This window comes from Sinocyclocheilus grahami, unplaced genomic scaffold, assembly GCF_001515645.1.
Source record: "Sinocyclocheilus grahami isolate Dianchi unplaced genomic scaffold, SAMN03320097.WGS_v1.1 scaffold209.1, whole genome shotgun sequence".
Classification (NCBI taxonomy): Eukaryota; Metazoa; Chordata; class Actinopteri; order Cypriniformes; family Cyprinidae; genus Sinocyclocheilus; species Sinocyclocheilus grahami.
In genome coordinates this window covers 1,568,151-1,593,689 of record NW_015505388.1, presented here as the reverse complement: position 1 = coordinate 1,593,689, position 25,539 = coordinate 1,568,151, and the positions used below count along the sequence as shown (strand labels likewise).

The 25,539-nt window shown below is 39.4% G+C and overlaps 2 protein-coding genes across 2 annotated transcripts; one reads left to right on the top strand and one right to left on the bottom strand.

Moving 5' to 3' along the window:
• The first annotated feature begins 3,956 nt into the window (after positions 1-3,956).
• LOC107595839 (ankyrin repeat domain-containing protein 50-like) lies at positions 3,957-21,968 on the top strand. The gene is made up of 6 exons (XM_016286415.1): positions 3,957-4,191; positions 4,971-5,692; positions 12,622-12,869; positions 13,788-17,390; positions 17,638-17,956; positions 21,958-21,968. Exons 2-4 carry the CDS (start codon positions 5,223-5,225, stop codon positions 17,387-17,389), a joined length of 4,320 nt encoding a protein of 1,439 aa, XP_016141901.1. The 5' UTR covers positions 3,957-4,191; positions 4,971-5,222; the 3' UTR covers position 17,390; positions 17,638-17,956; positions 21,958-21,968.
• On the bottom strand, positions 21,930-24,719 carry LOC107595881 (uncharacterized). The gene is made up of 2 exons (XM_016286466.1): positions 24,714-24,719; positions 21,930-24,623 (listed from the first exon to the last, which is right to left on the bottom strand). Exons 1-2 carry the CDS (start codon positions 24,717-24,719, stop codon positions 21,930-21,932), a joined length of 2,700 nt encoding a protein of 899 aa, XP_016141952.1.
• Positions 24,720-25,539: the final 820 nt, after the last annotated feature.

The window sequence follows — 25,539 nt, the reverse complement described above, 5'->3', positions numbered from 1 at the left end:
ATATATATATATATATATATATATATATATATATATATATATAGCTTCCTTGCTCTTGTTAATTACTGCATTAAAGGGGAATCTGCTGTAGCCTATGTTGAAAATATAATAATTATAATCAAAGTGAAGGATCATTAGTGACTGAAAACTGTATAAACATTTTAGATTTGCCAACTAAATGAAAGAGGAAGAAAACTTTAAGAAATGGTGCTGGTGTGTTACTGTAGTCAGGAAACGCTGTGAGTTTATTCCAAGCAGTATTCTCTGAATTCCTGGTCCTGTCTTGCAAATGCCAAAATCACACCAGAGGATTTCCAGTGCATCCCAGAAACCGGAAAGGCTATTTATTGTAAAGAATACTCTTGTGCCAAAAATGTCAAAACATCAAGCAGTTCTTAAACATTCTCAGCAGGCAACAGAAAGGCAAAAATGTCACGATTTGTGAAATTGTGAATATGAGAATGAATAGATGTTTCTCACACAAACGCCCCCCCATATATTTAAAAATATTACCAATAGGTTTACCATTTTGAATTATAACTGCATCAACCCGCTATCTCATATCTCTCCGCTATCACGCCACCTCATGGACAAATAATCAATCGTGAATAAACCAATCAATATGCATGAAAACTTAGAGCTGCCACAGACTTCCAATAGTGTGTGGGAGCAGCGCGTGATCTGCTCAATTATTTTTGCAGACATTAAGTGATTTGCGTTTGTGCAAACCTACAAGAATTATCGACGAACACGACGCAGAATAACATCACGCTTCATGTAACCAAACATCATCTACCTTACACTGTACAAAACCAACGCGTCTGAGTGCGTGGATTCGACCACAGATGTGCCGTGGAGTGATACTGTGGGCACGCGTGTTGCCATGCTGACACGAAACGAACAGGTTATTTTAATTGTACCGTTGTGTCGTCAAAGGCTTCGGGTTCCTGCTGTTCAAGTGTAGTGAATGAATGATGAAGATGCGGCACCGAGTCTCCAGTTCCGGTCAATTAAACAGTATTCAGAAGACTTGAAACCGAGTGTACTGGTAAGGTTTCTAAATCTTTTCATTGCGATCAGCTGTGTCCTTGTGTTGACTTCCTGGGTCATTTATCTCTCAGAACTTAGTTGGACTTGGTGTACTGTAGCCTAATAATGGCTAGTGATAGGTTCACCTGTATAGGTCAACTAGGTGTCCTTTTGCTCAATAAGCATAACCTCAAATTACTCTAGGAGGGACTGAACCGGTCACTTTGATTAAAAGATTCTGCTAAATGATTAATAGTCTGTAGCATAATAAATGCAATGCATGTTATAACCTTTTTTTTTTTCTTTAATGCAAACCAAATATATACAGTGGTGTGAAAAAGTATAGGCCCCCTTCTTGATTTTTTTTGCATGTTTGTCACACTTTAATGTTTCAGATCATCAAACAAATTTAAATATTAGTAAAAGATTACACAAGTGAACACAACATGCAGTTTTTAAATGAAGGTTTTTATTATTAAGGGAAAACAAAATCCAAAACTACATGGCCCTGTGTGAAAAAGTGTTTGCCCCCTAAACCTAATAACTGGTTGGGCCACCCTTAGCAGCAACAACTGCAATCAAGCGTTTGCGATAACTTGCAATGAGTCTATTACAGCGCTGTGGAGGAATTTTGGTCCACTCATCTATGCAGAATTGTTGTAATTCAGCCACATTGGAGGGTTTTCGAGCATGAACCGCCTTTTTAAGGTCATGCCACAGCATCTCAATAGGGCTCAGGTCAGGACGTTGACTAGGCCACTCCAAGGTCTTCATTTTGATTTTCTTCAGCCATTCAGAGGTGGACTTGTTGGTGTGTTTTGGATCATTGTCCTGCTGCAGAACCCAAGTTCACTTCAGCTTGATGCCATGCAAACCATTTTTGCCCAGTCTTTGTTATGGTGGAGTCATGAACACTGACCTTAACTGAGGCCTGAATTTCTTTGGATCTCTTCTTCTTCTTTTGGAGTTTTATGGTGGTTGGCAAACAAACGATAGGTGCATTCCCGCCACCTACTGGGCTGGAGTGTGGACCATTGATGGAATAGGAAGAACAAAAAAAAAAATAATAATAATAATAAAAAATTTTTTTTTTTTTTAAATAAATACATAAAAAATATTTAATAATAAATTATATAATAATAATAGAAAAGAAAAAAAATTAAATTCTTCTAAATCCTGTTAAACAGATTTCTTTGGATCTCGGCATGATGTCTAGCTTTTGAGGATCTTTTGGTCTACTTCACTTTGTCAGGCAGGTCCTATTTAAGAGATTTCTTGATTGCAAACAGGTGTGGCAGTAATCAGGCCTGGGTGTGGCTAGAGAAATTGAACTCAGGTGTGATAAACCACCGTTTTAACAGGGGGGCAAACACTTCTTCACACAGGGCCATGTAGTTTTGGATTTTGTTTTCCCTTAATAATAAAAACCTTCATTTAAAAACTGCATGTTGTGTTTACTTGTGTTATCTTTTACTAATATTTAAATTTGTTTGATGATCTGAAACATTAAAGTGTGACAAACAGGCAAAAAAATAAGAAATCAGAAAAGAAATTTTTCACACCACTGTATGCATATATGAAAATAATATAAAGCAAAGCATATATGAAACACGAAACAATTCCTGACACAGCAAAAATGTAAAGAGGATAATAAAGTGTACACGTATATACTGTAATATTAAAACGTGTGACAACTTGCCCCAATAAAATAGTAACAACTTGCCTCACCCTGAACTTGCCTTGTCAGTTTTCACATTTTAATCACCTTTTTCACTTTTTAAAAAATTGAAATGCACGAATATTTCATGATTTATATGAGGTTATGAAAATTGCATTATAGTATGTATACAAGAATTATACATTGCTGTTGATACAGTTTTGCATGTATTATATGACACACTGCAGGACAATGCTGTCACTTCTGGGCTTTTCATGTAAACTACCCATTTATTCTAACACAGGAAAACATAAGAGTGTCGTTTGTCACAACTGTAATTATAGACAGGTGAGGGATAATAACAGCGATAGATAGATAGATCATGAGCCTTGTGAGTAGTATCCAGTTTGGCTGTCTTGGCAATGCATCTGTATAAGAACCGATAAACACGGCATCTTTATCTTTATTTCGTACAAGGTGGTAAATTTGTGATGTGATCTATGAATAAATATCTTTCATGTTAATCTGTCATTAGCATTTTCATTTTCATTCATTTTATTTTTGGAAATAAAATTACTGAAAATGATTTTTTTTATATATATATTTAGAACAGAAGTCTAGAAAGCCAGCAAATATATTCAGGGCAATTAAGAAAAAATATTTTGACCCCTGTGTCTCTCACACATGCTGACATAGTTGAAACACACATATATTACTTAACTACTTGTTATTCATCTGACTCATTTATCCAAAGTAACCCACAGTACAGTAATTACTGGGAGAGTCCCCCTGGAGCAATCACTTCCCTCAAGGGTGCAATGGTTAGAGGATTCATGGATCATCCGTAACAATTTGATCCTGCGACCTCTGGGCAGACAGCCTGTATCTTTAACCACTACACTACCCCACCCCCCACCATATGTTGTTGATTAGTTAGTTGTTGATTTAGATGTGTAAAAAAATATACTGTCAGCACTGTATTTGTTGTAATGAGGTTGCTGTTCACTGAAGGCAGTTACGTTTTGTTTTATGTCTTCTAATAAATTGCAAACATGTGAGGTATATTTAGAGCAACAATCTGGATTCTGTCCATGAGTTCTCGCTCTCTTAAGAGAATGTGTACTATGGACAAAGAAAGCAAGAAAGAAAGAGAAACACTATATGACATCATGCATCTGTGTTTAAACTTTGACCCCAAACCATAACTCCTCCCTTACTCATGTTCTCTCTCTCTCTTTCTTTCTTGCAGTCAGCTATTTCACTTCATGCCCTGACAGGTTAAGGAGCAGGAGGGGAGGAGATAAAGGACCAGAAAAACCGGTAAGCAGCTGGGAGCCGTGGAGAATATGCGAAAGGAGGAGTAGATTTCAGTCTGGCCAGCAAAACCATAAGACCTGTGAGGAGGAAGAAATGAGCAACAACAGAAAGACGTGAAGAGAGAGTAATACGTTTGAGGTGAGACTGAACACTGCCATGGAGAAAACATAAAACCGCATATTTCAAAGGTAAGATTTTGTGTTTTCTTTCTCTTTCACTGTCTTTAACTTTATTTCTTTATTGCTTAGGACAGTTTAAGTTGAGGGTTGGGTCAGCACCTTGACTCATTGGCATATCCGACCTCTCGCATTAATCAGGGGACAGATACGTTCTACCCCTCTTTCTATTTCTGTTTCTCTCTCAACCTTTCCTTCTCGCATCTCATGGAGTTAAATGCCAAGCTTTCATTTAAAGGTGAAGTGTGTAATTGCTGTGCCGCTAGCATCACCAAACTGAATTGAGAAAATAATGACTGTTTTCAATCGGTAAAAGGTTCCACGTTTTTGGAGCATAATGGCTAAACGCAGAACTGCCAGATCGCATGAGATTTACATTACAGTAGCCTAAACCAAGAAATCATTCATAAAGTAAGCCACTCACAAATTGAACTCTGTGATTAGTGTAAACACAGTGGTACTACAAAACATTATCTGTATCCTGACCAGTCAGACACAGCAACATTGGCGCAACCAATAATTTGGGGTGGCACAATCTGTTTAGCCGACCAATACATTTTTGTATAACCTTGTATTTTCCTTTGTAAATGATTCACTTCTTTTTTTTATTTGAATTATTCCGTATTTTTAATTTGCTGACCTCTGAAACACTTTGAGCTTCATTTTATTTATGAAAGGTATTATTATGATTATGACTTGTATCTGCATATTAAACTGGGTTAGGGAAAGTATTTAAACATGGGCCGAATTACACCCTTCTCCTCACACTTTTTGTTTGTTTTGTCTTACAGGGCCTCTGACTAGCAGCATGACTTGGACCTACGGAATTGCAAAATACAAACACACCTGCAGCCAACAGTCATCTGAGGACACTCTCTCTGATTCTCCATTCCGGGAACCTTTCAGTAGCAATCATTTGCACACAGCCCAACTGATCCCCACATCCCTTTCTGTGTTAACTGCAGTGCAAGCTGTTTAAAGAGATCCAAAGAGCCACCTGCTTTGCTTGTTCTATTAGGGACTATGGAAGAGGGTACACCCTCATGGTCCGTCCCTGTTCATCTCCTGAGGGCCAGATGAGGAGCATGATACCTAGCTTGTTACGGGGCCGGCGGTTCAACTGCCGTGAATGGGCCCTCGAGAAACTACAAAGATACCTAGAGGCACGAGACGCCACAAAGAGCGTGGAGGGAATGGCCCATGTCTCTCCAGGTGTCCTAGTGACTGGGGGCCAGGGCACGGGTAAGACGGCCCTCCTCACAGAACTGGTTTGGCCCCAGTCAGAAGCATGCAGGGCGGCGGGGTTGGCATCACGGTGTTTGGCCTGGCATTATTGCCAGCGAGAGGATGCAGGCAGTATTGAAGTGTGGAGATTTGTACTGGGGCTGGTTGAACAGCTGAAGGAAAGTGCACTTTTAGGATCAGACTATGTGAAACAGATAAGCAGTGCTGCTATTGCTGCTGTCCTGGAGCCCCTCCACTGCCAAAGAGAACCTGATGTCACTTTTAAAAGGTTGGTGGATATGTCACGGTTCATACATCGCAATGCAATGAGTTTTAGAGTTTACTTTTTTTAGACAGCATATTTCCTCTGAACGGTAGAAAAAGTATATGAATTAACACAAATTATTCTAACAATTAATGAGTAAATACAACAACACTGTTTCAAGAACCTTTAGTATCAATGGAATACCATGAGAAACATTTTACACCAATATATGATATATTCAACACTGCCATAATATTACTTCTTAATTTTCAGTAACTATTTAGTCTTTTTTTACATTTTTTAAAAATCATTTTTATATAATGTTCAAAATATAACTTTTTAATATAGATTTTCATATCTTAAAAATTCACAATTTCAGTACTTCTAAAAACCACTTTTTCCTTTTCTCTGAATTTCTCCGATTTTTCTCTTGCTTTTGCTCTGCAACAAATCACTCACTGTTCAAGATCCCTTTGAACTAATTTCTGTCAGCCTTTAGTTCTCCAAGCATTTCATGTTTGCTGTCCAAGCATTACTCCTGTGAGAAATCCCAGATGTTTCACAGCTAGGCCTTTGGTGTACCTTACACACTCCCTCTGTATTTCACATTGTTTGTGCAAGGAAAATGACACTTCAGTGGGGCCTTTAAATGACTTAGACATTTTGTTGCATTTCTTGTCTAACAGTGTCAGGCTCCCAGAGCATTTTAGCATTTAACAAGGAATTTTAAAGATCAAATAATCAATTATACTTTAAATTCATGATGTTTTGTGTAACAGATTAATTGTCATGGCAGAAGACACTTGTTTTAAATATAATCCACAGCACTTTCTCTTAGTTTTTTTTTTTTTTTTAAATAGTGCCTTTCTGTGTGTGATATTTGGACAAGAAAGCCAGAGGGAAAAAAACGTATAATTTTAAAATCATGTAAACACACTTTCTTGCATTTTCTGGTTATTCATAGTAAGCTGATTATTTTTTTATGTTTGTTGTGAATCTAAATGCACTCAGTGGCATCTTGCTTAAACAAGGTTTCTTTTATTGGTTCCTACTAAACCCTCCCACCCCCTATATTCTCCTCCTCCATCGTATTTTCATCTGATACCCCTCAGAAAGACTTTGTCAAAAGCAGGAAAAGGGGCTATTGTTCTGCTTTTCTGCCACATATATTTATTTATTTATTCCTCTCATCGCAATAATGAAGCCTATTCACAGTTCTCACAATAGCCCAGCGTTCACTGCAGATGGATGACGCTATTTACAACCTTCGGGGGAAATAAGGTGGTAAAGACCGAGAATCGTGCCACTAGTTTGTGTCCCTTGGTGAAGTCGCCATACTGACAACTTTCTTTATTCTCTTTATCTTCTTTCAGTGTTTGCTCTTACGTTAGTTCTTCCAGTTTTCCCTTACAGATCTGACGTACAGGCCCACATTTCACATTTGCTTTACACATGCTGACAAACTGTTGTGATGTTTTTCTCTGGTCCTGGTGAGAGAATATATGAAGGGCTAGTTTAGGGGTGAAATGCAAGCGTCAGTCACTGCTGTATTCAGCATGCTCTCTGATGTACATAAGCTATCATTAACACTGTTTAAAGGGGTCATATGATGCTGCTAAAAAGAACATTATTTTGTGTATTTGGTGTAATGAAATGTGTTTATGCGGTTTAAAGTTAAAAAAACACATTATTTTCCACATACTGTACATTATTGTTTCTCCTCTATGCCCCGTCTTTTTGAAACACGTACATTTTTACAAAGCTCATCGGTCTGAAAAAGCGAGGTGCACTGTAAAAAATAAGTGTAATTTTAACATTAAAATTTTGTAAAAACGCTATGGGAAAAAACTGTTAATAGGTTAACAGTATGTTCCCGTACTATATACAGGGAAAAACTGTAAAATATCTAACCAGACATTTCATGTAATTTTAAAGTAAAATACTGTTAATTTTACCGTTTTTAGAAGTAAAAATAACAAATCAATGTATAATTTACAGTCAAAAACTGTAAACTGATATTCCCAGAATTCATGTTTTTTTAATAGTTTTTGTTATTAGTTATGTATATTTGGGCTTTATGTTAAATCTTCTGTTGTTTAATGAAAGTTTAACGCATTATTTAAGTATCATGTGTTACCATGATGGTGTTTTGCATCGCGCCGCGTAAACATAAAACTCTGTCTGCATTTGTGATCGGAGAAATGACAAACAACAAGTGCTACTCTACTGCCCAAAACTCACGTTTGAATCATCAGTGGCAACGAAAAACACAGTGGCCTAGCATGAGGGGAAGTATGCGCTGAGGCCAAGATAGAGTGAGCTGAGGCGGGCTGGATTCCGCTTCGTCCACGGTGAAAGTTGATGTATTCCCTCAGCGACCAGCACAGATCAGCTCCAGGTATGACAAAGTGGATATCATCCTCTTTTGGAAGGCCAAACAAAGTAGTTTCGCTTTCACAACAAGGCACACAACGTCTTCAGGACATGGCTGCAGCGTCAACAATACTACAGTGAGAATAAAAGTTACACCTTCTTTCTTTGCGTGAACATTTGGGCGGCGTTATGCAAATCTTCCCACATAGTGAGGTAGATATGTGGAGGCGTGTTAGAACGAGCCGTTTTAGGTAGGTGTGGTTAACTCTTAACTTTTATAAAGAATATCTCTTTGGTTTTGAGACTTTAGTGTTTGCAACTTTACAGATCTTCTTTATGCACCAAGAGCTTGTAACACTCCAAAGAGAAAGGAAAAATTGAAATCGCATCATATGACCCCTTTAAAAGACAAGCAATGATGATTTTTTTCAGGAAAAAAAATTCTGTCATAAGGAAATAATTATGACTTGTTAGATAGAGATATAGTTGTATTAAACAGAAAATTCCTTTAAGATTATTGTATTGTAAGTAGACTAAATCACTAAATGTTTTGCCAAGCAAAATGGAATTGTACTTATAGCAACTGTAATCTATTTTCAGTTTAAGTTCGGACTTCATCTGATTTTGGCAGTGAGGACTTGCATATGACTCCAGCTGAATCAATGGTTGGTTACAAATCCTGTAACCTTCAGCTGCTTGACCATGACCAAAACCCTTAAACCTTTCATTTTGTCCACTCCTGAAGTGTAAAAAGTGTCACATGACATAACTCTTCTCTCAGGTTTGATCTCTTAACCCTTCTCTGTTTGACAGCTTTAACTAGCATGACCATTCTTGGGGTCAAGACAAGCCCATAGCTTGTCTTTGTGGACAGAATGAGTCAGGAAGTATTTATTTATTTATTAGGTTGTTCGGCTCAAGCTGTGATCTGTGAGCATATTAAAAGGGCATTAGCTCAACAAATTATGTGAACTCGTGTGTTGGAGATAAGAAACTGATAAACATGGCATGATTATAGATTTTATGGCGGGAGTATGAGACAGGAAGTTCAGTTCTGAACTGTTTAACCAAAATTGACAAAATAAGGTGTGCTGTTTAAAATGCTATACTATTAAAGAATACAAGTGTTGATACTCATTATTATCAGAATTTAAGCTATGATAGATTTAAGCTAAATAGAATGCAATGTTTCCATTAGGTAAAGTATTTTTTCAATTCATTTTCTCTATGCGATTAAATTAAATCAATAAATAGTTTTTAAAAAGTCCATGGGCCAAATTAAGCATTTAAGAAAAAATCTGTGAAAATTAGAAAAAATAACGGGTACGGGGGTAAGATATTTGATTATGCATTGTGGAATATATATAAAAAAATGTGTAATTTAAAACCAGACTTCTAGTCATTGATTATGAAAATAATAAATATATTTTAAATGTATTGGAAAATAATAGTCTAAATGTGTTTAAAGTTAAAAGGGGTCCTATTATGCTCTTTTACAAAGTCTTGATTTTGTTTTGGGGGTGTACTAGAACAGGCTCTCATACTAGGTTGTTCGAAAACCACATTATTTTTCACATATTTTACATTATTACAACACCTCCCTCCCCAGGCTGGCATGAACAGCTCGAATAGTTCCTGTATCAAATGAAGGCCCGCCTTCTGAAATACGAAATGTGTTGTGATTGGTTAGCTGGGCCAGTGTGTGTTGTGATTGGCACCACTTGCCGTTTTAGGTAGGTGTGGTTAACTCTTAACTTTTATAAAGAATATCTCTTTGGTTTTGAGACTTTAGTGTTTGCAACTTTACAGATCTTCTTTATGCACCAAGAGCTTGTAACACTCCAAAGAGAAAGGAAAAATTGAAATCGCATCATATGACCCCTTTAAAAGACAAGCAATGATGATTTTTTTCAGGAAAAAAAATTCTGTCATAAGGAAATAATTATGACTTGTTAGATAGAGATATAGTTGTATTAAACAGAAAATTCCTTTAAGATTATTGTATTGTAAGTAGACTAAATCACTAAATGTTTTGCCAAGCAAAATGGAATTGTACTTATAGCAACTGTAATCTATTTTCAGTTTAAGTTCGGACTTCATCTGATTTTGGCAGTGAGGACTTGCATATGACTCCAGCTGAATCAATGGTTGGTTACAAATCCTGTAACCTTCAGCTGCTTGACCATGACCAAAACCCTTAAACCTTTCATTTTGTCCACTCCTGAAGTGTAAAAAGTGTCACATGACATAACTCTTCTCTCAGGTTTGATCTCTTAACCCTTCTCTGTTTGACAGCTTTAACTAGCATGACCATTCTTGGGGTCAAGACAAGCCCATAGCTTGTCTTTGTGGACAGAATGAGTCAGGAAGTATTTATTTATTTATTAGGTTGTTCGGCTCAAGCTGTGATCTGTGAGCATATTAAAAGGGCATTAGCTCAACAAATTATGTGAACTCGTGTGTTGGAGATAAGAAACTGATAAACATGGCATGATTATAGATTTTATGGCGGGAGTATGAGACAGGAAGTTCAGTTCTGAACTGTTTAACCAAAATTGACAAAATAAGGTGTGCTGTTTAAAATGCTATACTATTAAAGAATACAAGTGTTGATACTCATTATTATCAGAATTTAAGCTATGATAGATTTAAGCTAAATAGAATGCAATGTTTCCATTAGGTAAAGTATTTTTTCAATTCATTTTCTCTATGCGATTAAATTAAATCAATAAATAGTTTTTAAAAAGTCCATGGGCCAAATTAAGCATTTAAGAAAAAATCTGTGAAAATTAGAAAAAATAACGGGTACGGGGGTAAGATATTTGATTATGCATTGTGGAATATATATAAAAAAATGTGTAATTTAAAACCAGACTTCTAGTCATTGATTATGAAAATAATAAATATATTTTAAATGTATTGGAAAATAATAGTCTAAATGTGTTTAAAGTTAAAAGGGGTCCTATTATGCTCTTTTACAAAGTCTTGATTTTGTTTTGGGGGTGTACTAGAACAGGCTCTCATACTAGGTTGTTCGAAAACCACATTATTTTTCACATATTTTACATTATTACAACACCTCCCTCCCCAGGCTGGCATGAACAGCTCGAATAGTTCCTGTATCAAATGAAGGCCCGCCTTCTGAAATACGAAATGTGTTGTGATTGGTTAGCTGGGCCAGTGTGTGTTGTGATTGGCACCACTTTGCGCCTGGTCGGGAAACGTTATGCCCCTTACCATAGCCGCCTGCGAGCTTCAGTGTAAATATTGCGTAAAAATCAAATCAATTTGAGCGCGATTTAAACCTGGATGATTGTAACCACTCTAAGTTTTGATATCACAAATCCCGAAAAATATGCATTGTAGTTTTTGAAAAGTGATTTCTGTTAAATAAAATATCTCCTTTTGAAGTGGACTTTGAGCTTTGTAACTTTGCAGACTTTTTTATGCTCAAACAGCAACATTACAGACTAACTAAAGTTGAAAAAGTGAAAAAGCATAATAGGACCCCTTTAAATAGGAGCAGTGTGCAGCCATTTTTGCTGTGGCATCCAGGGAGCAGTTGGGGGTTCAGTCAGTGTCATGCTCACCTCAGTCGTGGTATTGAAGGTGGAAGAGTGTGCTGGTCATTCACTCCACCCACCAACAATCCCAGCTGGTACCGAGACCATTAGGCCAGAACTGCCCCTACGATTTACTACATACAAACAGATAGTACTGTTCCAAACTCTTGCCATTGATTTAGGTATCAGGACACTTTAGGCTGTATCATGATGCTCAAACTAAGAGAGCACCTCAGTGTTTTGGGAATTCAACCTATGAGTTGTTTTTAGTTGCCTGCATATTAAGCTGGGATAGATGAAAGCGTATTATCATAAATCATATCACATTTAAGTATTTGATTAAAAAGGCAATTATACAGTGAGTGAAGTGTGTCAGTGATAAGAGAAACACAGATATGTGAATGTGAGTCTGATAAGGAAGCAGCACCTTCTCACTGTCTACTGGTATGCCCTGTAAGCAACAGGAAAATCACTGAGCTTCCATAACACTGAGTCACGATGCCTCTGCAGCCACACCTCAAGTCAGAAGAAATGGCCAAAAGAAAGAAAGGTTGGAGTATAAGACCGCTTTAAAAAGCCGGGAGTTCATTGGATGGTTTTTAAAGGATGTTATATTGTATTCCAAATGAATCCCTCACATAATTGCATGCTATACAAAACAATGCTGCATTTCTGCATTCGTTTCCTTCTCAGATAAGCTCTGTTTTAGTTCTGAACTGACTTTCATTCATATGTGATGACATGTCTTTCCTATTTCCAATTCTTAAAATTATTGAATTCCTAATTTGCTTGCTGTTGTTGAGAGAAATATTTCCCTCCTTCTCCTTCCTCCATTCTTCTGTTTCTTCTATCAAACAGAAGAATCTTGTACCAGCATCATGCTGGTAAGATTGACTCAATTTAAAAGTCATATGTCTGTGTGGTTAAAGATGAAATTAAGACAACAGTGGTCACTAGGGTATGCCTTTATTTATGTGTAATTATTTTAACCTCCTTCTCCTTCTCATTTTTCTTTAGGGCAGTATTAGAGCCCCTCTTGTCTTTTACACCACCAGCTCACAGTGTGTTTATTGTGGTTGATTCACTGGACTCGGGCTATTGTGGAGATAATGGAGTTGGAGAAAGCTCAATATCAGGATCTGCAACCACTCAGAGTTCTTCTATTGCAGAGCTCCTGCTCAAATACCTACAGCTCCTGCCCCCCTGGATCTTGCTGGTCTGCTCTGCACGCTGCCAGAACAAAGCCATTTGCAAGATGTTCTCAGGTACACTCTCAGATGATTCACAAATCACTTCATAAGCACAGAGAAATGTGAGATGGTTAGCTTTATTGGTTTCTTGAAGTGTTGTGCAATGTTCATCTTAGTTAAGACTGTGTACAGGGACTTTATGTTCTGTGTTTAGAAACCCATTTAGTAACAAATGAATAATGTTATCCACACTTGTATGGCCACCTGAACATTCAGTATTGCCAAACATACAGCTTATGACTCCTTTTTTGTCTTTGCTTTTTGTCCTTATATCAACATATTATGGCTTTGTAGGGTTTTGTTTTTTTACTAGATGAAATGACTTGGTCTTGTGAGATGAAGGTCCCTCGCAGTCATTAGCTCTTATGGATGACATCTGAAGTATAGTGTTAAAAGACTGCAATCTATTGTGCACTAGTTGTGCGTATATTTCTGCCTTTATAAACACATTTGAATGCAAGGTCCTTAACTTTGGCTTAGAAAGCCTCAAGGACCATCATGTTTTACCTCTGCCCATGAGATGAAAAGACTGGAAAGAAACAACTGCACAGTTTGCTAAAAACATTTTGAAATTATTCTGACAAATGTTTTTGTTGTTAATTTGTATAGTAACTTCGGTAGTAGTAACAAAACATGTTTGGAATTACACAAATGTAAAAAAGTACAATGAACTAGAGTACTTTGTGTTCATAATGCACATTAAAAGTAACCAAATCAGTTGTGTGAAGCTTATACATATTGTAAATATGACACTGAAAATACTATAATGAGATTCCCATGCAGTTCTGTACAGACAATTAAATCACATCTTTTTGTTGCATAAGGCAATTTCTTATTATTAAAAACCCATTGTGATGCTTTAACAATTGTTGTGTCTTATCTCATTTTGTTGTGTATACTACTCTGATTTTATCTATCCTCTCTACCCTGCAGGATTTAGGAGGTTGTGTCTGGATGACTTAAGAAAGCCTGCAACTGTACGAGATGTACAGCAATATATCCTGCGGAGGCTTGACCAGGACGGGGCTTTGAGAAGACAACTTACACCAGAGACGGCTGAAATGCTTAATCTTTTGCACATCAAAAGTGGTGGCTGTTTCTTGTTTCTTGAGCGAGTACTAGATGGTATTGCGCATGGTCGAGTAGGACTTCGAGAAATTCGGGACATTCCTGGCACACTGAATGGCCTCTACCTTTGGCTTTGTCAGCGACTCTTTCCTCGAAGGCTGTTTGTCCATATTAGGCCTTTGCTGAATATCCTTTTGGCATCCCCACAACCACTAACAGCTGAGCAGCTCTACAGTATTGCCAGAAGCCGTGACTTCTACCTTGGGATTGGAGACTTCCAAGCACAGATGGGGGCTCTGGCATCTCTGTTTGTAGATGGCCCTGAGGGCAGTAAACTCCTCTTTCATAGCAGCTTTGCAGAATGGTTAACTGATGTTAAATACTGCACACAGAAGTTTCTGTGTTATGTGAAGGATGGTCACCTTTCGTTGGCCATGTCCCTCTCTCTTCGAGCTAGTAGTTTGAGTACAGAGGAGACTTGCCAGCTGGCCTACCACCTCCTCAACAGTGGAGTCCATGAAGGTGAGCCAGCCCTCCTGGCACTGTGGTTGCTATGGACTGGAGTTCCAGCTCTTAATGGTGCCAGAAAAGACTGTTCTTCCAGTCCTACACCTGTATTAGTTCAGCAAGATGTGCTACAGCTCTTGATGAAAAGTGGAATTTACCCTGCGAGCTGTTCCCCAGACAAAAGCTCCAGTGTCGGGGTTCACTGTGTTGGAGGAGAAGGCAGGATAGTTCAGCGAGCATTACAGAGGGAAGACTCTGTGAGAGCACTTCTAGACAGTGGAATCAGAGTGAACCGTACAGACCCATCAGATGGACGGACTTTATTAGCAGCTGCAGCCCATGCTGGACTTGTAGATGTAACAGCATTGCTGTTATGCCGTGGAGCAGACCCTTTACTTAATGACAACCAGGGACAGACTGCATTGACTCTTGCTGCCAGACAAGGCCATGTTGGTGTACTGCAGTTGTTGCTGGAGTGGGTGCAGGAGCAGGGGAGCAAGAGTCCCACAGCACAAGCCCTGCTGGAGCATGTAGACAGTGAGGGATGGACTGCTCTTCGCTTTGCTGCATGGGGTGGCCACAAGGAAGCTGTGCGTCTACTTCTGGAAGCAGGAGCAGAGATTCATGGCTGTGATTCAGATGGCCGGACAGCCTTGCGAGCAGCAGCATGGGGTGGACATGAGGAAATTCTGTTGACCCTCCTTGATCATGATGCTGAAGTAGACCGCTCAGACCGTGAGGGACGTACTCCACTAATAGCTGCAGCCTACATGGGTCACAAAGAGGCAGTAGAGATCCTTTTGAATGCTGGAGCTGATTTGAATCTTGCAGATGGGGATGGACGTACCGCTTTGTCTGTTGCTGCATTGTGTGTGCCATCAGCAGCTGGAGGACGAGGGCATGGAGAGGTTGTAAGCCTTCTGTTGGAGCGAGGTGCTGATCCAGAACATAAGGACCGAGATGGAATGACACCTTTACTACTAGCCTCTTATGAAGGGCATGAGGAAGTAGTTGAACTCCTCCTGGAAGCTGGAGCTGATGTAGATGAAAGTTCTGGATCTCATCCATCTGCTATCACTCCTCTTCTTGCGGCTGCAGCTATGGGGCATGCTGGCACAGTTAACCATTTGCTGTTTTGGGGGGCAGCAGTAGATGGCATTGATGGAGAAGGGCGCACTGCTCTCTGCTTGGCTGCAGCAAAGGGTAGTGTTGAAGTTGTGAGAGCACTGCTGGACAGGGGTTTGGATGAGAATCACAAAGATGACCTGGGCTGGACTCCATTGCATGCTGCAGCTTGTGAAGGTCACAAAGGTGTGTGTGCAATATTGACCGAGCGAGGTAGCATGGCATGTGTGGGTGAGCTTGATGTAGAGGGTCGGAGCCCTCTAATTCTAGCAGCGCAAGAAGGGCACTGCAGTACAGTCAGGCTACTTCTAGACCGTAAGTCACACATCGATCATCGTGCATATGATGGACACTCTGCACTCAGTGCGGCTGCTCTGCAGGGACATCGGGAGATTGTGGAGTTATTGATGCGTAGAGGGGCTGACACTGATGTCCGTGATGCTGAAGGAAGACCCCTTCTTTATTTGCTGGTCCTGGAGGGCCATTTAGACATGGCCACCCTGCTCATAGAAAAAGGTGGTGTCCCTTTGGAGTCAAAAGATGCAGAAGGGCGAACTGCACTCCATGTAGCAGCTTGGCGAGGAGACCTGGAAGGTATTGAACTGTTGCTGACATATGGATCTGACCCAAATGCCAGAGATCTTGATGGTCGGGCTCCTTTGCACTCTGTGGCATGGAGAGGTCATGCAGCTGCTGGCAGGCTGCTCCTTAGGGCTAAAGGTCTTAATGTAGACCTGGCTTGCAAACAGCAGGGTGCCACAGCACTTAGTATTGCTGCTCAGGAGGGGCATATTGAAATTGTGGCCATGCTTTTAGAGAAAGGTGCAGAACCAGACCATGTGGACCGTTACGGTCGCAGCCCAGTTAAGGTTGCAGGAAAACAAGGTCATTTCACAATTGTGCGACTTCTGGAGAGCTATGGCGCAAAGTGCTTCTCAGGTCTCATACCATTTACACCTAGTGGTGCTCACAACAATTCTTACCTTTCAGCCATAGTCAAGACCCAAGCATCTATTAGTTCAGGAGAAGTGGGTGTTGATGGAGTCCCAGCCACATCTTCTCCATCTTCAACCTCAGTTTCTGCCTCCTGTTCCACAGCTTCCACTGCAGAGCGTTTCCACTCCATGCCTGCCTCACAGACATCCTCCTCCACCTGCCACTCCCTGGCCACAGTTCAGACCGTGCCTGCTGACAGCCTAAATTTCATCCAGCAGATACAACAACATTCGCTTCCTCGTTGCCGCAGTCGGCCATCCACCTTGCCTCTACCTGGCTCCAATCCTGCCAGTCTTCAGGGCAGAGCTTCTAGGCACACTCAAAAGTCTGTTCCCAAGAGCAGTCCCACAAACGAACAGTGTACGTTCACTGAACTGCTGGACTCAGACAAACCCTTAAAAGGGCTTGGATCATCGGGGGATAGCAACTACCTCTTAAAACCTAAAACTCCTTACATCATAGAAGATGTGATGGAGAAGAACTTCAAACAAGCTGGAGGAGTAGATATAAAGTGGAACTCTGTTATGGCTTCCTTAGGGGTGATGCCAAACCAAGAGGGCCCAATTCGACAAACAAAAATTAGGGAAAGCCCCCCTTTGGGGTACCCTCATTTTCACTTCCAATCACATGCACAAAAAGATGATTGGGGTGGAATTCAAAAGACATCCATGTCTCCAACCATTGACCTTTTATCTGTTTCCCCACATAGTGCCTTACATGATGAGTCTGTGTTTAACATGACAACTACTGACCCCCAGTTGAATCTCAAACAGGCAATTAAGCTGCAGTTTGAAGGGCCTACCAGTGCAGTACTTTACCAGCGGGAAACCCCTCTCTGAGGTGAGGCATTAAGTTTCTCAAAAAATAGAACATTACATTTGTCTTGTAATTTGTCAATTGTCTTGTAAATGTAAAATGTATTAATTGATTTAAGACAGGTTTATTTATTTGAATGTCCATAATACATGTCTTATCAGGCAGTTGTTAGATATGCCAGATGGAAGTGAACCACACTGCTTTCAGCTGCAGTCTTTATGATTGTGACTTGGAATGTCTGGAATTCTAATGACAGCTTTGTCTGTTGTAGGCAAACCTGGACATTTAGGAGTTCAAGGAGGTGAGGGTTGTGTGGGTAATCACTGCACTGTGTGTGGAAGGTGTTGAGAGTAGAGGAGGATGGCAAATGAGAGCGTCATAACACAGACCTCCACCTCTCTAACCCAATGACCCCAAAGCACAAAAGAAGAGGGAAAGACATAGGGAGTCTAGAGGAACCTGAGTTCAAAGGCTCAAGCTGTGTACATTAAGAATTCTATTGAAACTGGAGTGCATCTATCTACATTAAAAATAGTATTTTTGGGTGATCTGCTGTACATTGTTCAGACTCTTTGATTTACACCCAGACTGTCACTTACTGGCTTTATTTGCCAGATATGTGTTAATGACTTGTGGAAGTCATCAGCAATGTTTATCTTTTAAAGATGTACTTCATTTGACATGCTATTTGTTTCAGGATATAGACTTGTCCATAGTTGCTACTCCTTATACCTTGAGTTTTTTTAAATTATACATTCTGTGATTGTCAACCGGTGAACCAGTTGACCTATCAAGAGGGCAAATTAATATTTTAAAGCTTCATTCCAATTACAGAAAGAGATGGGAAAAATAAATTGAGAAGTTACTGTTCTACAAGTAGATAGAGGGAGTTAGAGAGGAAGACATGATCTCCTATACATGCTCATCGGTCATTAAAACCTTAAAAGAGGTGCGAAAGGTGACAGTGATGTGATTTTTATACTTTACCATAGTTAATTTATAATGTTTTGTATGTTAAAATTTATTAAGGTGCACTAATTAAAACGGTATATTATCTTGTGTGTCTGTGTAAAAATTTGTGTTGAAACAAGAAAGAAGCAAACTTGGCATCCCTTTTGATTTGCATGCGTCATATCATTTAGCACCTCTATCCCTCACATTTACTGTATATAGTACTCATATAAGTCAGGAAGCGCTAGTTTGCATATGATTTACTTGACCCTCTATGGACTTGCCATTTGTGCATTAAAACACTTCCAGCATTTGTTAGGCTATCATGGTATATTACAATGTCACAGAAATCAAGAATAACAAGATATAGTTCACCCCAAAATATTTAGTCACCATTATGTATTTTAAAAAAAGGGTTGCTTTTCTTTTTCTTTTTAGACATTTTTGGGCTAACCCATTTAAGTTAAATCTTTGGGCCCAAGAATTCCAATGTTTTCTATCCTTTTGAGTTGAGTGTAGCATGTATTTCTTCCATGCTCTAAATGTACAAAGGTTGCACACTCTTCATTTAACTTTTTCTTATGTGTACATCTTTAGTAATGGTTTACATTAACTCCCCCCTCTCACACTCACACTCACACACTCATTTCTCCCTGTGAGAGGTATTTTTTATTGCCCCTCTAAAGTTTACTTGCTACTTCCATAAATCCCTCAAGCAAACTTTGAGGCGGTGTGTGTAACAACAAGCAAAATGCCACTCTTTTGGAATTTTGCCTGTTGCACATACAGGCACAGATGCAGATGCGGTTCATATTGTAATATACAGTACACACAGTAACCAGGATACAGCACAAAACACCCACACTAGCCACTCTTATTCAAGAAACTTGCAGACAAACAAACACTACAAGGAAATGTTTATTCTTACAAGGGGAAAAAAATTACATTTTCTTAAGATATGCACAACACAAACAATAGAGACAACTGCTCCACATTAATAATTATTACTTATTTATAATCACATTATTATAGGTTGTGTGAGGATCTCAAATATGCAGCTACATACTGAGACTTGTGGCAAAACTTACTGTTACAAGCTAGACCTCATAAACGCAATATCAAAAAGTTTACTATGTCATTATCATCTATTTAAAATTCTCTTGAGACATTTTAAAGCATATCATTTTCATTTCGAAATTTGGTTATCTGTGTTCTTTATTTCATTTAATTTTTTCAAGACATAACTAGTGTTTACCCTATCTGGGATGATGTGGTTTTGGGTTTTGTAGACAAACTGCAAACTCAGGCGTTCCTCTATAATGAAGGACAACTTGTACTTGTTCTTTTATAGGTGGGATTTTTTTCTCTCTTGTAGACGCTGCAGGATATGTTTTTATTTGAAAATCTTAAGAGCCATCTAACATTCTTTTCTGAATATCATTCTTTACCAGAATACTTTTTCATTGCAACCATGGGACCTCTCAGACCAAATGGTAGCTTAAAACCATTTTCTATTATTCCTGTTGGCATAATAATGCAGACCAGAATTTATTAAGACTGAATCTAGCTTTACAAAAAAATCCAAAGTGACTCAGGATGTATTAAAAATATACATTTAATTCATTAATTCATTCCCTGTGAATTAAATCCATGACTGGCATTTTTAGCTACAGGAATGTAATCATTGTTACCTATTAAAATGCTTATGGTTAAATATTCAATATAAAAGGCTTCCTAAAACAATTTTAGAATGGAACAGGTGGAACGGGGTTTTTTTCTTTCTGGGAAGTTCATCTGCCTGTGTTTTCTCACAATTCCACATCGCACACTATTGTGACCTGACAAATAAACAGATTATCTGCTATAAAAGTGTTTCAAACCACTGTTAAAGGTCATTCATTGCACATGAGGCAAAAAGATTTATCGACTTGTGATGAAAACCTTATTTGAATTAATTCCGGCTTCAATCATCCACAGTCAAAGACAAGGCACTTCCTGACCAACAAGGAGACACCACATCCTCTGACAGTGTAAACAAGGGAGAGGAAAACCTTTCTGTTGAATAACAAACCATTTTTAGGGCAGAGGAAGGATATCACAAAGCTTGAAACATATTTCTATCAAGTTTTGTACTGTGTGAAATGAGGTTATTTAAGCCATCCTGTTTTTGTTTTTTTGTGAACAAGCCAAGAGAATGTGTTTAGCCTAGCTTCAAACTGAAAAGGAGTAGCAGACTGGGTGTGTTTGTTAGTCAACATTCCCTGCTGAGCTTTGAGAGACTCACTCATGCAACGAGTCATTACAGAACTCTGAGGATTCTAGGGGGAAAAAATCCAGAATTATTCAAGAGATTCCAGTGGTTCTGGTTCACTTTTTAAGATTTCACTGTCATACCAAGAATATTTCACATTCAGTAGTTACATTCCTGTTGCTATTCAAGGGCCAAGTATACTAATGGTGAACAGAAGTGCTCAAATAGAGAAGCTTCTTTAATGTTATATTTTAAGAACACACAAAGACATTTACACGCATATAAATGTATATATTTTAGAAAGCACAAAATGTAATATATATATATATATATATATATGCATTAACTCATCCTTGAAGATTTTTTTCATTGAGCAGGAGCCTTGTCCATTCTATGCACTGATTTTATGAATGTTTATTTATTTGAGCTTTTTTTTTTAAAATAATTTCATTCAGTTCACTAATGAAAGTTCCTTTCCAAAGCCTTTAAAAAAAATGCATTAACATGTTCATGTATCATTACTGCCTCCTGCTGGCAAGGTTCTTCAGTATCAATAGCATATAGTGTAAGTCAAAAGAGTGCAGTAGAAAGAAAAAATCACCAGGAATTCAAAACAAATTTCAAAGCACAACACACAAACCCCTAAGTTAGTCAACATACTGCATTCAGTCGGACTTGTCTATGAAAAAGTAAATACAATTTTTCCAAACTCTTTTGTGACTATGTGAAGTGTTTTGTGACGTTATATGTATACACACACACACACACACCTACATATATCACCTCCACCCCAATAAAATATCCCACAAAATATTACTTGTACTAATACTTGGATTACATCCCAAACTGGTCTGTACGTTGCTATCAGTGGGTTGCACAAGTAAAAGTATGCATACTGATGGGTAACTATAAGACTGTGACTGAGGATTACATTAAGCGGTTATTTGGCATGTATATTAGAGGGATTTCAATGTTTTTTTTAATAAACAACTAAATACATATAATACTCATCTCTACTACTCTTCTTGCTTATTGCAGGTTGTCAACCGTTGCCATACATCATGCAATATGATGTTGCACTGGCAGCAAATAGTAAATTAAATATATATTGCTAAATATTCATCTCATTACACTCTTAAAAATAAAGGTGCTTCAAAAGGTTCTTCAAGCAATGCCATAGAAGAACCATTTTTGGTTCCACAAAGAACCATTCGGTCAAAGGTTCTTTAAAGAACCTTTGACCGAATGGTTCTTTGTGGAACCAAAAATGGTTCTTCTATGGCATCGTGAAGCACCTTTATTTTTAAGAGTGTATGTGACATTTTTCTTTTCTTTTAAATTTTGAGCTATGTGGCAACTCTTCATTTGTACTGATACATCTTAATACAGTGGTGCATGCTGTCTGACACAACTAGGAGATCATTAGGTAAAAGTGCCAGTCCACGAGGGCTGCTAAGTCCATCAGACACAATAACTTGTCCTGCCCCTTCAGAAGGATATAGAAGCACCCGATGTTTTTCTCCCCAGTCTGCCACCAAAACAGACCCATCCTTATCAATGCAGAGGCCCCAAGGACAGGAGAGTATGGGCCCTAAGCTAGAACAAACACCCAGGATTCGTAGGGTGTCCCATCCAGGTCCTAAAATCTTCACACAAGGTTCCTGCCCCATTTCACTGCCTCGCTCAGACACTGCGATCAGACCAGAGTGCAGGCATGCTGCAACCAGGTAAGGCCTGTGGAAACCGGTCACCACAGTGCGTTCCAATCTGGAGCCGGTTTTAGGTTCAAGTTTTAGTGCTGTAAGAGTACCCTTTCGTATATCTGCAACTAGGAATTCATCTCTTTGGGTGACTGTCACTCCCCTCGGCGCTTCCAATTCATCTCGAGGTACTCCTGCAATGTAGGGTCCCCCTCCAAATGTTTGTAGCAGACGCCCATGCCGACTAAGGATCAGGAGAGCCCTTTCAGCTGCACAGCTTAGAGCAATCAGACCCTTGGCATTAACAGCCACATCAAAGTAATTGCGGCAACGTCGTGAGGAGCCTCCCAAGTCATTACTTGGAGAAGTCACTTGTTGTAGGATATTGCCATGGGCATCAGTTACCTGGACACGAGCATTCCCACAATCCACAAGGAACAGCTGACCTTGCGGTGTTGCGTGGACACCACTCGGCAGAGTGAAATCAGCACGTCCTGAGCCTTGTTTACCAAACTGCCGGACAAGACGCACCTGCTCTGGTGCTAATGATTCAGCATCCTCCTCTAACTCTAGAAGTGCTGGCTCACTCCTCTCTCCACGCAATCTGTTCTCATTTAGAGAATTCTGCTGTCCTGATGTAAAATGGTTCAGTCTTTTCTGAGATGAGTTATCGATAACAGACATAGAGAGTGAACGAGACACTCTACTGGAACAAGAAGCATGTTGTTGGGTGTTCTTTTGAGAGAAGTTACCATGACTGGGACAGGATTTAGTCCGTGATACCTCATTTCGTTTTTGGAAGGTGGGGCTTGAGAGTGAGGACATATGACTCTTAGTTACACTCCATATGCTTGATTGGTGTGTACTGGTTTCACTGAGGGGTCTGTTGCAGTAGGAAAGGTCAGCAGCCGATCTGGAGAGGCGAGCAGTAGGACGCAGGGAGTTGGTAAAATCTCTGGGGGAGCTGACAATGAAAGTGTACCCAGAATCTACACTGTCTGCAGGAGATGGTGCACGGTTTTGTGGGTGGTCATCTGAGGATGCACTTAATTGAGAACAAGACCTGCCACGAAGGAAGTGGTTGTTGCTGCCTTGATTAGAGATGATCTCTCTGGGGCTCTGTGGTGATGGAGATCCAGTTCTTCTTGTATGATATTTATGGTCAAACTGATGCAAGAACCAGCCACCTTGTTCTTGATGACTTTGTTCTGGAGATGGAGAGAGTTCTCGTTGCCTTCTTGCTCTCTGTGAAGCAAACTGTGTGATTGGTCCATTTTGTATTCGGGCAAAATCCTCAGCCTCTGACTCACCATGACTAAGTGATGGTACAGCCAAAAAGAGCTCATCTCCTTTGCATTCAGATGAAGGAGATTCACACTCATCCTCCTGTGATGAATCACGTTCACATGGGACTTGTTTATGGGATCTGTGACGCAGTTGTGGTGACTGACGTTTCACCTCTTCCCCTGATTCTTCATCACTTCGGGCTGACAAACGGAGCTTCCGGACAACCCTCAAGTTCCCACTACTAATGGATGAGTGCCTTGGATTAGGCCCTGGAGATAGGACTTGGTTTTGTCCAGGACTTGTTCCATCAGGTGTGCTCTGGCCCTCTCCACTGACATGAGCCACACCGTGTGCTTCATTGGCATGGAGGGAACACATTTGCCCCTGCTGCCCACAGCCTCCAACAGGAAAATGGACATTGTGGTCTTGTATTTTGATTTCACCAAAAGTTACAGCATTTGGTTGGGCACTTGGTTTAAAAGATACACGATTGAGTGTAAGTGAGACTTCCCAAGGTTGGACTAGTTCTGCAACACCCTTAAGAAGCTGGTCCCGCTTCAGATCCCACTCTCGATCTTTATTACCATCACCACCACATTTCTTTATTAGCTCTCGAAGTTTAATGACTTTATATAATCGCTGGTCAATCAATCTTTGTCCAACCCTTATGGCTGCTCCATTGTCCCTCTGCACCTGTTCCAGTCTGACCTGTAGGTCCCGGTGATCCTGTTCTACCCTTTCCAGTAGACGACGTTCCTCCCTTTGTGCTCCAAGCAGTGCACGCTCCACAACTCGACCTACTGTCTGCGCTTCAGTCACATGTTGCTCCCTCAGTTGTCTGAGGTCTGTTTCACATCTTGCTAAATCACATAGTGCCTGGGTAGCCCAACATGGTAAGGAAAGCAAAGAGGCTACAGGAGTAGGCTTTGGGCCCTCATGACCTTCTATGTCTGACTGTGCCGTTGGGCTTAGAGGGGGCTGTGGAGATGTGCTAGGGGACGTTTTGTTGCTCACTGGATATCCAGCAGACATGTTTGCAGTGAATTTGTAGAGGCTGATTTGTGGAGGCTTGTATCAAGGCCTATTTTGGACCTGTTAGGAGAGGTACAGAGAAAGATGGAATAAAACTGAGGCCATTAGAAAAATGATCTTCATTGCCTTCATTGCACTAATTTGTATTTAATATTATGCATCAAGACAAATAAAAAAACATTCATTTAATTCTAATATAACTGAAATGTGTAATATGACATTAAAGCACAAAACAAACAGGTTTTGAAAACTCATCAGAAGATCCTCTCTTAGGTGAAAGTTTTAATTTCGCGACACTCATTTTATCAATGTTACTGTCAAACAGGTTTCACAGCAACTTTACAAGCACTCAAATTAGCCGAAAATTCTAAAGGATTTTTTAAAGTGAAAAAGTAGATAAGAAATCCTGCCTGAAATCAGTGTGCTGGGACACATAATAAACATTTCATGAAACATGTCTACAGCCCTCTTTTGAAACAGACCTTTACAGTATGTGGCACCACTATTACTAATTCATACAGTATTAAATATTCTTGTCATATTTGAGTCTCAAAGTGAAAAATAAAATGCAAAGACCTGCTTATGAGACTTATGTGAATAAAACACCTCAAAGTGCTTTTCAGGTCAAGCAGTCTGCATCATCAATACTCTCTTTACAGTTTATGAAAAAGGAGATGTAGTTGCTTTGCTGCAACCCATGGCAACCACAGTCGTGACAACAGCAGCCATGACAACATAAAGATACCACAGTAAAAATAAATAATAAATACAACAATTAAATAATTGTGATACAGAATAAATTCATGTATTATAATTAGCATAACATATAATTATATATAATATAGCAATAATGTGCAATATATTTTAAAAATGAGTATTAAGGTGACAGTAGTGCAGGGGCAATTTTTGTAACAATGTTATGCAATTAAACTTATGATTGTTAACAGCAGTT